The 11,836-nt window shown below is 37.2% G+C and overlaps 2 protein-coding genes across 7 annotated transcripts in view; one reads left to right on the top strand and one right to left on the bottom strand.

The window, feature by feature from the left end:
* Positions 1–6,655, top strand: part of lrp1ab (low density lipoprotein receptor-related protein 1Ab) — a 95,665-nt gene extending 89,010 nt beyond the window's left edge. The window contains exons 81-90 of one of the 2 annotated variants that reach the window (XM_043224623.1): positions 6–146; positions 401–565; positions 665–826; positions 993–1,161; positions 1,282–1,383; positions 1,701–1,771; positions 1,937–2,030; positions 2,817–2,855; positions 3,495–3,639; positions 4,993–6,655. In XM_043224623.1, coding sequence (XP_043080558.1) covers positions 6–146; positions 401–565; positions 665–826; positions 993–1,161; positions 1,282–1,383; positions 1,701–1,771; positions 1,937–2,030; positions 2,817–2,855; positions 3,495–3,639; positions 4,993–5,130 — 1,226 coding nt within the window. In that variant the 3' untranslated portion in view covers positions 5,131–6,655. The remainder of the gene's footprint in view (positions 1–5; positions 147–400; positions 566–664; positions 827–992; positions 1,162–1,281; positions 1,384–1,700; positions 1,772–1,936; positions 2,031–2,816; positions 2,856–3,494; positions 3,640–4,992) is intronic. The other variant, XM_043224624.1, reaches the window with a different exon arrangement.
* A 788-nt stretch (positions 6,656–7,443) lies between these two features.
* Positions 7,444–11,836, bottom strand: part of fmnl3 (formin-like 3) — a 37,369-nt gene continuing 32,976 nt past the window's right edge. For 2 of the 5 annotated variants that reach the window (XM_043224625.1, XM_043224630.1), the window contains 2 exons: positions 11,595–11,727; positions 7,444–9,158 (listed from right to left, as the gene is read on the bottom strand). In XM_043224625.1, coding sequence (XP_043080560.1) covers positions 11,636–11,727 — 92 coding nt within the window. In that variant the 3' untranslated portion in view covers positions 7,444–9,158; positions 11,595–11,635. Of the gene's footprint in view, positions 9,159–11,119; positions 11,171–11,594; positions 11,728–11,836 lie in introns of all 5 variants that reach the window. The other 3 variants (XM_043224627.1, XM_043224629.1, XM_043224626.1) reach the window with 3 other exon arrangements.

Here is an 11,836-nt window from a genome sequence, read left to right as displayed (position 1 = left end):
TGCAGTGACTAATCCATGCGATAGGAAGAAATGTGAATGGTTGTGTTTGCTCAGTCCCAGCGGGCCAGTGTGCACCTGCCCTAATGACCATATTCCTGACAACGGGACCTGTACAGAGGTGCCACCAGCGACCCAATCCCCCTTCAGTAAGACCCTGCTTTCACACTATATTCTAATTCATTTTATACCACAGCCATAACAATGCTGAAACTACTTATTATACTGAAACATAGGGATTTTTCACATATTAAATATTGTGTATATGCAAATGTTTGAGCTTGATTGAAGCCATTATGTTAATGAAATGTCTTCTGATACTACTTAGACATTTCTTTCAAATGTTTAAATTATAAAACTTAAGATGTTCGCTCAATCAGTCATCTTTAACATTTTTGTTTAGCTCCTACATGTAACGTTCAGTGCCAGAATGGTGGCAGCTGTTTCCTCAACGCATGGAACCAGCCCAAATGTCGCTGCCCCACCAGTTACAGTGGAGAGCGCTGTGAAATCAACCAGTGCAGAGACTACTGTCAGAATGGAGGAACCTGCTCCCCGTCACGCACTGGTACACACACTCACAGAGACATTGCGCTTTTGTTACCGGGGTTCCTCACATTTCATTTTCATAGCTATATCAGAAACACTTTCTGTTTCCTCTCTTCAGGTGCTCCTACCTGCCGCTGTCAGACTGGCTTTACTGGCCCCAAATGTAACTTGCATGTTTGCAGCAACTACTGCCAGAATGGGGGCAACTGCACTGTCAACCAGGGCAACCAGCCAACCTGCCGTTGTCCAAACGGCTTCTTGGGTGACCAGTGCCAGTACAGTAAGTTTAACTACTTGTCACCCTAAATAGAGGGTTCAGCCTTTTCCAAAATCTCAGTTGTCTTAAAGTTTTTTTATTATTATTATTATCATTAGCTGTTTGCAGCAGAAGTCTTACTAATACATGAAACAAAGTCAAATAAGTACTGGAAATCAATCTTCTGCAGGTCATTGTGAGGACTTCTGTAAGAATGGAGGTACTTGTATGGAGATGATGAATGGCACTAAACATTGCCAGTGTTCGGAGTCGTACTTTGGACCACAATGTGAGCTGAACAAGTGTGAATACTGTGGCACGGGCAAGTGTGAAGTGCTAGGCAGCGGGATAACATGCAAGTACGTACTAGCATATTCGGATCACTGGGCTTTCATAGTCTTCGAACCTTATCTTATATATATGTATAATTTGTTTACTGTTTATTTGAGTGCTGTGATAATTTATGTTCTTCTGTGTAGATGTGGTAATAACATCCAGAGGCCTTCGTGCTACACCTGTGACGACTTCTGCATTGAGGGCCAGTGCTCTGTAGATCCACATACTATGCTGCCACAGTGCAGGTAAAGTGGACAGAACTGTATTAAAAAGTGGGGGTTTTTTTGGAAGTGTTTTGTTGGTTTAAAAAAGAAAGAAAGAAAAAATACCAATAGATAAAACCCAAATAAAATGGATAATTAGACTGCAAATATAATATATAACATAACAACAAAAAAAGGCCTAGTACTGAACCTTGTGGTATCCCAAATAAAAGATAATCTACCTAAATGTTTAGAGCTTTGTGCTTGAGACAGCTGACAAACCTGTCCATAGAATGATCTTAAAAAACCTAGTTTCTATGTAAGGATTGCCAGTAACGTAAAGGGTATGTGTTATGTAGGTGTCACACAGGCTGGTCAGGTTTCCGCTGTGAGCTCAATGTCGCGCCTGTTCAAAACCCAGACCCTCGAAGTAAGTGAAAGCATTTCTTTCAGATTCATGTTCAAGGTAAACAAAAAGAATCTCTGTAATGGCAAAGCTTTTTTGCATGCCTGTTTTCATGAAGAAATCTGGTCAATATTGTATTAATAATCTGGGCAGTAGTATAATAATAAAGCTCATCTCTTCCTTGTGTAGATACTGCGTCAGTGGTCATCCCTGTGATGTTACTGCTTTTACTTGCTCTGATAGTGGTTGGTGCCATCTTGTGGTACAAGAAGAGAATGCGTGGGTAAGTACATGAAACAATTTCTGTGTATACAAAGGAACTCAGAGACGCTCCAGGGCTATAGCTAATACTATTTTGTGTATTGATCAGACTTTTTGTCCTCATCTCCCTCATTTTACTGTAAAGCAGGTGTCTTTGACTTTTTCCGTCCAAGGACCTTTCGAGGGTGATATTTATATATTATACTAATTTTGCTTGGCTGAAGGAAATAATTACACACAATTTAGTGTGATAAGGGTATCATTTTATTAGGCTTTTTTTTATATAGTTTTTTTTTTTGGTTGAAGAAAATATTTTTTTATGTAATTATACTTGTGTATGTAATTGTTTTTTATTATTTCATAATGGTAACTCCATATTGATTATGTAAATGATCATATTATAAAATGCATTTTATAAATTAAAATACATTTTTTTATGGTAAGAAAGTGCTGGTTTATGTTTATCTTATATACTATATACTATTGATCTCTGCTGATATAGACAGTTAATTCAGTTGATAAGAGATCGCACATATTAATTTAAAGTAGTCTGTACAGTGTGTTCAAGTGCAGCTTTTTGATGCAGACGCTGGCGTCGTCTTTCAGCACTGCTAGTTGTTTGAAGTCAGCTTGTTTTGTCCCGGGCTTACGCTCATACAACACTTAGCAGACCCACTTCAGCACCCCGTTGAAGACCCCTGCTTTAGAGCATTAATTCCTCCACCTTCCACTTTATTTTAACTCTAAACTCAATTTCCAGCTCTCACTTTCTCTCTCTGTGGTTAAACTGCATCTTTCTGTCTCTCAGGTCTGTGAGGCGGGGCAAGCCCAGCTCCAGATGTTCACGGTAACTCTGACTCTATAACAGCAGGGTCCCATCCTAGTCCATTCTATCCTCTCTTCCTCCCCCATCATCATACTCTACCTCTCTTTCTCCCTGCTTCTCCTGCCTGATCCTGTGCTGTTACTGTGGTATTCCTGTGGTTTTTACCAGTTTGAACACAGGGATCTATTGACGACAGCTAAAATAGATCAACTGGTTGGTGCAAGACGCAGCTCTGCGCTGCGTCCTGTCCCTCTCACACCTCCTCGCGCCATCCTGTAGACGTGTGTCCGTTTTTATATGTCCGTGAGAGCAGTGTCGCTGTGCTTGAAGTGTTTGGCTCCTCATTGACCGTAGTGGACCATGTCTTGTGGATATCCAGCTTTCTCTAAGACCCTGCAGAGTTGCTCACTCTAGCTGGCAGTCTCCACCTGAAAGCACATGGATGGTTCCTCAAAGTGTCATGGCTCCTTGCACTTGTGTTTATACGGCAGGAGAGACCCTGGTGGATGTTGCTGTGTGTCTGTGTTTGTGAGTTGCTTGGAGATAGGCTACTTTGTGTGTGTGAGTGTAACTTCCTGTGCATTGGCTCGGCCTGCAGAGGTGTTTTGCAAAGAACCTTTTACAGAGATTGTAACCGCTTACTGGTGTTTTTTTCCACAGCGCTAAGGGATTCCAGCACCAGAGGATGACCAACGGAGCCATGAACGTTGAGATCGGGAACCCGGCGTACAAGATTTACGAAGGAGAGCCTGACGATGATGCAGGGGAGCTGCTGGACTCTGAGTTTACTCTGGATCCAGATAAGGTGACACCTTTGTTCTTTTCTTACCTCCTAATAGGGGTCTTGCATACTAGATTTGTCTTTTTGATTTTTAGAATATTTTTTATTATTTGTGTAATTTAAAGTGTAATTTTAATTTTGTAAATATTATTTTGAGCTTAAATGTTCTTTGGGCTAAAATATTTAATATTAAAGTAAAATAGTTTATTGTTTTGTATAATATATGAATGGTAAATAAAATTAATGCATATACATCAGGCTTTATGAGGTGAATCAAGTAGCAGATTAACTTTTTGCTACTGGATACACATGACCAGATTGTGTATACAAGATGATGAATTACACATTCAAGACACACTCTTTCATATTTATTTAAAACCAGGAGGATTTTTTGTAGAATTTCAAATTTTAAATTATATTAGATATTTGAATATAAATAATATTAACAAATTATGTATAATATAAAATATAAGTTTGATTTTAATGCTAATTATAAACTATAAATATATTAAAATATTTTATATAAAACAGTTCATATATTATATGATTTCATCACATCATCATAAATTGGTCACATCAGCAACAATGGCTATGGTATAATTTAAAAACCTAATATACAGTAATAACATTTTCTTAATCACTACAAAAACTTAGGCATTGCTAATACATGCCTAATATATTTTTCTGAGAAAAAAAAAGAATTAGAAAAATATATTAGGCATGTTTAAAGGAAAAAAACATTTTACTATTGATTATAAGGTTTTCATTAACAGCAATATTTTTATTTATGTTTTTGTAGTGATTAAGAAAATGTTATCACTGTATATTAGGTTTTTAAATTATACCATAGCCATTGTTGCTGATGTGACCAATTTATGATGATGTGATGAATTCATATAATATATGAACTGTTTTATATAAAATATTTTAATATATTTATAGTTTATAATTAGCATTAAAATCAAACTTATATTTTATATTATACATAATTTGTTAATATTATTTATATTCAATTATATACCATTATTATTGTTGATTTTTTTATATATATATATATATATGTGTGTGTGTGTGTGTGTCAGTGTGGGTGTGTAAATAAAAAAAAAATATATGATCATATCAAACTTCTAATTATTAGCTTGGTAAAAGAAAAAATATTACATAATTGGATATTTTATATAAATACCATACTAGTATGTTTGGAGACTTTTGCAGTCTTAATGTTTGTCTTGAATATCTGTTTTTTATACTTGGTATTGTTTGATTGGTACGGTTGGTATTAGTAATGTTGGTCATTAGAATAGTTTGGAATTTCAAAATTGTCTTTTATGGGCCATACAAATAATCATCAGCTCATCTGCTGTGTCTCTCTTACAGCCCACAAACTTCACCAACCCCGTATACGCCACTCTCTACATGGGTGCCCACAACAGCCGTAACTCTCTGGCCAGCACAGATGAGAAGAAAGAGCTGTTGTCTGCAGGAGACGACGACATGGGAGACCCGCTGGCATAGTCACGACCGGACGCCCACCCTCACGCAGACCGTTATGCCTTTACACGTCAGAGGAAAAGCAACAAGAGCAGGAACACTGTACAAAATGTAAAAAAAAACAAAAAAAAAAAACGAAAAAACACAAAAAGATAAAAATGAAGGACACTTTTGTATGTGATCGCAGTATTATATTTTATTCTTCAAGAAATCCTTCTGGTCAACAAAAGCATTTTCTATACACATTTTTTGTTTCTTTCCCTTTTTTTATTTTCAGACTTTGCATACCTAATTTCTCCCCCTTCCCCTCCATTTAGCCACTACCTCTGTGCTCAACAAGATGCCAACAACAACATGGGAAATCTTTTTTTTTTTTTTTTTCTCGGTTTTAAGTTTATTTTTGTATGAATTGTATAGAGATCAATGTTTCTTTTAGGAAAAGCAAAATTGCCAAGTGTTGCTAATGAAATGTAAGGGAGGGGGGCACGGCCGACTGAATGATAATGATGCTGACTCGGCCCGTGTGTGATTTCAGATGGCTGAGAATGAATATGCGTGCCCAAGTGTTGCGAGACGTGGACGAGTCAGCATCGCTTTTATTTCTATACTGTTATCTCAGAGAACAACGCTTACGATGATTGTCATACTCCTTGCACAGATTGATTTTATATATATTTACATATATAATTAACAAAGTGTCTTGACAAATATACCCAGGAATACAAGCAGACACCCGTACGAATAGCAGTATAACTGTCTTTGTTTTAGCTTCGTTTTTTTTTTTTTTTTTTTTTTTTAATGGATGAAAAGATGTGGACTGAATGACCGAGTGAGTGAATCCAAATGGATGGTAAATGTAAGGACTTATCAGAACTGTTTCCAGGGTATCAGTGGCCTTGGTGTGTACGCAAGCGGTACGTCCAAAGGATGCAGGCCTCATCGGACGCCATGTCTTCCAGTACGCCGGAAACAGCCAGGAGAAACACGCAGATGATTGTCAGTGTGGCTTCGACAGAACTGTTCCATGCCACTTCGGTGGAAGCTGTATGTCACTTTTAGTTCACTAGTTTTGTGTCTTAGGGACTTAATGCTCAGTGTAAGTGCATTCCTGTGAGGTTTGTGTGGATCCAGTAATAACTCACTGCCTTGCTGCTACTCTTCCCATCATTCCCATCTGCCTGACCTGTAGAGAGACTCGGCCAGCCCTGCTTGAGGCCGAGCGTCCACTGCTTCTAATGGAGGTAACCCGTGCGCCATAGGCTAATGCATGGATTCAACAGCGCAAAAAGACTAGCGTCGGCTCAACAGATACATGTTAACAGTATTCATCCGAGCATCTGGACTTAACGTAAAGTGTCTGCTCTGTTTACGATCAAATGTAATTTAGCACGGCCCTCGGTGGCCTTTTACTGTCACAGATGACTAGTGTCACAACCCTGCAACCGTTTCTGTAGTTTTGTTGGTTCATTTGGTTTTTGTTTTGTTTTGGGTTTTTTTTTGGTTTTTGTTTTTATATACAAAATAATTAAACTGCTTTTTATAGTAGAAATGCATGGTGGCTCAGCCCTTCTTTTGGAGAGACGGTGTGATGTTCGTTTCTTTTGTTTCCAGCTGGAGATCTTCATGAATCGCAGACAATAACACATTAAAAATAAAAAAAATGTGTACGTAACAAAAAATACAAGTGGTTTCTGGATTGGTGCTCTGCTGTAGCTTGATAATGGGTACAAATCGTCCTTTTAGAAACATAAATCGATAAAATAAATAAATGTTAATTTGTTAGATTTATGCCTCAGATGTAATAACAGTAATAATAGCTGTAAATACAGAATTGCATGCTGCTGTCCCTGCACCATGATAATCTACAATAGGGCTAAAGTGTAAAAAGTAATACATAAATCCAAAAGTTGTCTCATTCATCTGTATTTACTCTACAGCAGTGGTTTTCAACCTGTGGGCCGCGGCCCCCCAGTGGGCCGCAACGGTATTGCAGGGGGGGCCGCCAGCTATTATCAATAGAAATAATAATATTGCTAATGTACGTAAAAATGTGTAGTAATAATTAAATATCATAATTAATTAAATAAAATAAAAAAATAATAAACTGTTACTATGCGTTCACTATTCCAGGTCGTTGATTGGTTTAAAAACAACCCGCCGATTTAGGCTATGTAACATATTTTTGCTGCATACATTTAAATTTTTTTTTTAATTTTTTTGCAGTGGGCCACGGAAACATATGTGTTTGGTTGTGTGGGCTGTGAGTTAAAAAAGGTTGGGAACCACTGCTCTACAGTAAACAGAAAATGCACTAATCAAATTCACAAAAAGGCAAAGTCGACTCTCAAATATTTTTATTTGCCACTTGAATATCCAGTTAACTGCTGCATTCATTGGTCTGTTTCAACCAAAATAACATTAAAAATTTGGTACATTCATCTTGTGCTTTGCGTTTCCTCCCAAATGGCTTGATTTACGTCCAACAAAATATATATAAAAGTTTCGTCTTGGAAATAACTCCAAGATTATATAAACGTTGTTAGTGTTAAATTTACATGTTTTCACTTATCTTGAGCGACAGCGATAATAATACGTCCCTTTTTCTTTTCTTTTCTTTTTTTATAAACGGACACTTCCTGTCCTGGTTTGTTTTTGATCAGAACAGCTTCCTGATAGACACGTGTTGAGATCGCTGCAGCTCTTCTAGCGGTAAGATGCCACCTAATGTATTTTTCTTAACGTAATAATAATCTTTAATATTCAAAACATTTAGTTTTATAAAAGCTTTTAAGACCGTAGTGAATTGTGAGTAACAAAGCAACTGCCAACAGTTACTTAACGTAGCAGTAAAAACCACTAAGTTACTGCTAATGTAAAGCTCGTATCGAGTCGCTAGTTGCATAATCGGTTCTTATTCAATGATAGTGCAAAGAAAATGGTTATTCCATTCGGGTAAATTAATCTCATAAAACGTTATTATTTGTTTAAACCAAGTGAATTGATATAAACCATGACGAATGTCCTTCATTTTTACAAACTGCACAGCCAAAAGATTTCGTTATGCCATCTTTACGATCCTGGAGTGGTTCCCATTGGACATTAGCATTTATATACATAAGAATTCTGTGGTAAAGAACGTTATTCTCTGAGAAAGAATACGTTTCAAGGCATGGTATAACCTTATGTACACTGTGTTCTTGGACACGCACATTAAACATTTAAAAAGCTGGGTGGAAAAGGCACCATGGATACTAGACACTTGGTCAGTCAAATACAGCACTTCGGCCTCTTTTGTTAAAGCTGCAATGGATAACTGCATATAATAATATTTACAAGAAGCAAATGAAATGTTACAGCATAATGACTAGCACAAGTATAAATTTAGAAGCATCAATATTGGCTATAAAAAATAATACTGACTCAACAGAAAGGCACTTCTTTGTAACCATAGGGTTAAAATGCTAGAGACGGACTAGTCCGCTCCAGGTAGTTAGGATTAATACATCTTTTGAGTTCATAGTTAATGAAAGAACTGTACAAACGGGCTCTGGCCTTAAAGTCAGTGACCTCAGACAGAAAGTCATGCTTGCATTGCACAATAAAAGGAAATCCACGTTAATGGGCGTGAGATCCCGTTGGAAGGCTCTTCAGGGTCAGCAGGCTAGTGTTACCGCTGTCTGTGTGTCAACCACGACAAGCGTTTTTCCTGTGCCAGCGCAAGCTGTTACAGACGCTCCTCAGGGTTTGCGTGTGTGAGCGTTCGTGAGGCCGCCCTTAATGTCTGTGCTTTTATGGCTTTATTGAAAGAGCCTCCAGTGCAGAATCCGAAAAGGATTTCCATAAATAAATAAAAACTTCCCCAACCCCTTAAAACCAAAGACACTGATTGGGTCCTGCGCTTCCCTCGGTCACTGTGAATTGCAGGAAGATGCCATTTCAGAAGAAAGCGGGGGAGAGTAGGAGAGTGGGTGAGTGAGTGAGGGGTCTTTAGGGTCGCTTCCACCCATTCCGGATCACCGCGTCAGCTCGCAGGAAGGGCTGGCTTCGGAGATCTGTGAGTGGGGAAGGGAGAGAGTTAGAGTTAGATCAGGGAACATTTAGGGTAGCAGGGGTCATTCTCAGCATTTGAGCTGGCTGCTATTATTTGAGCTGTCTTTAAAAAGGTCGAAAGGAATGCAGAATTCTGTAGATATGACTTTTTTTTTTAAAGGAACAGTTCACCCAAAAAAATGAAAATTCTGTCATTTACACAGCCTTGTGTCATTTGCGGAAAAGAAAGGTAAAAGAGGTATTTAGCATAGTGTTGACGCTGTTCTTGTATCTAGAATAAAAGCGGCAGCTGTCAAGCTCCGAAAAGTAATGCGTTCACAAAATCATTAAAAGAAAAGTTCACCCAAAATGAACATTTTATCATCATTTATTTACCCTCATGTTGGTGGAGTTTATTTTTTTCTGCTAAAAAATATATATATTTTGAGGAGTCATGGTAAACTAAGTTGATGGTAGCTATTGACTTCCATGGTATGGGAAAATACTACAGAAGACAATGGGGACCAGAAACTTTTTGTTTACGTGCCTCCTTTTACAGAGTATCTCCTTTGTGTTCAACACAAGAAAAAGTAAATAACATTTCATGTTTTTGGGTGAACTATCCCTTTAAGCAGCACTACATTGAAGTGTATATTCAACAGCAAAAGCATCGCCTTGGACACTTTACGTAAGGTCTCTTTTTGTGATCCACAAAAGGGTTTTAAATGACAATATATGCATAAATGACATGTCCTTTTTGTGCGAACTATTCCATTTAAAGTAAAAAAAAAAATGCAATTAATCTAAATCTCAATAACTGCTTTGAGCATAAACAAAGGCATGGCCCTGCACACACAGTAAAACACTAACAGAGACACAAAACAAAATACAATCACTGCAGTGAGACCATTCGACACAAATACATCTGAACTGAGAGATTCAGTGTTCAGCAAGGTCTTAAAAATACTATAACATTTCCATACACAACGACTACACCACTATATATACAGTAACCATTACATGTAGATCTTGCTGAACAGAACACAGAGTTGCATGCAGGTGACAGAAACATGTTAGACAAACAGCACAGTGCAAAGATGCAGCGGACAAACACAGCTTTACATGCAACAGTGATGACAAGAAAATAGAGATTTCATTCCTCGATCCTTTCTAATATATGCTACTAAAGAAAAGCTAACAAAATTTCTAATAAAAACATATCTGGAAGGTTATATAAAACTAGGGCTGTCAAAAGATTAATGGCTATTAACTGTATCCAAATATATATGTGTATGTACTGTGTATATTTATTGTGCATATATAAGTACATACTCGAGCATGTATAAATTTAAGAGAAATATGTAAAGCTAATTTCTTAAATATGTTCATATATAAAATATTTATAGGAATATAAATATATACATGTAAATACATGTCAATATTTTCAAAATATATACTGTATATGTGTGTATTTATACATACATAATAAATGTATGCAATACACACAGATATATTATGTAAATAAAATCTTCCATTTTGGATGCGATTAATCGCAATAAATTAATAAGAATACAAAATGTTATAGTTTACAGGCCTATAATATATGTTAAGGTATAAATAGTACATAATATAGTAAAAAACAGTATTGTAAACTGAGGGATGTCAACTTAATGAAGAAAATCTCAAGCTTATATTTCACCATTAAAATTTTTTTTTCCAAATTGTGACGAACAAAGTCTATATCGTGAAATAAAAAATGTCAAATTTTTTCATTCTGTATCTTATATTTTTGACACAATGACAAGTTTCATAAAATATATATTTAACAACGCAAAACAAGCAATATTCAGTATGACTGCATTTGGCCACATAAGCTTCAGCATTGTAGCAATGTGCAAAATATAGCACTGCTAAAGCAACTGAGCCGACGGTAAAAAGGCAGACAGGAGCAAAGCGTCATGAAGCTCCATGATGCCTTTCTTACCCTCCAATTATTATGTGCTCAAATTTACTCAGATTATAATCCCCTTTTCTGCTGGAAAGGTAGAACAAAGAGTTATGGGAGAGAAGATTAGAGTTAGCAGGTGACAAACCAAGTGAAACATAATACGGACTGTTACACAGGCCAAATCTCTCTGGACAGTATGACAAACGGAAAGACCCATTACAAAAATCATTATTAATCAGAAAAGCATATATGTATTGTATTATATTATATAACATTATATAACATTATACTATATACAGATATATATATGTTTTTTTGGTCCATTTGTCATAATTCCCTTGAAAAAGATTTGGCCGGTCCCTGTTTCATATCTGTGAACAGCCACAGCTTGTGCTTCCCACTATTCCATTGTGTGTAGGTTAGTAAAGGATGCTGGGTAACCAAGTGACAGAATGGGGCATGCGAGTGGTTGTATGCATGCACTTTGCAACTGGTAAGAGAACGGGACAACCTGCGGCATTAGGGGCAGTTTTTTTGAGGGGTTTTGGGGGGCTAGCAGATGGACTCATCGAAGAGGTTGGTATCGCAGAAGAAGCGAGAGCCCCGTTTGGCCGTGCGGGCTGTGAAGGGCACACTCTTCAGCACTGAGGAAGGGAGGGAGGGAGGTCAGAGACAGAACGTTATATCTGAGGTTAAGAAGGAGCATGTGTTCCTAAAAGAGAAACCACTTGTTTTGACCGTAGCAACTTCCTG

Source organism: Puntigrus tetrazona, chromosome 23, assembly GCF_018831695.1.
Source record: "Puntigrus tetrazona isolate hp1 chromosome 23, ASM1883169v1, whole genome shotgun sequence".
NCBI classification, from domain to species: Eukaryota; Metazoa; Chordata; class Actinopteri; order Cypriniformes; family Cyprinidae; genus Puntigrus; species Puntigrus tetrazona.
The sequence above is the reverse complement of the archived record's forward strand: the minus strand, read 5'-3'. Positions and strand labels throughout refer to the sequence as shown.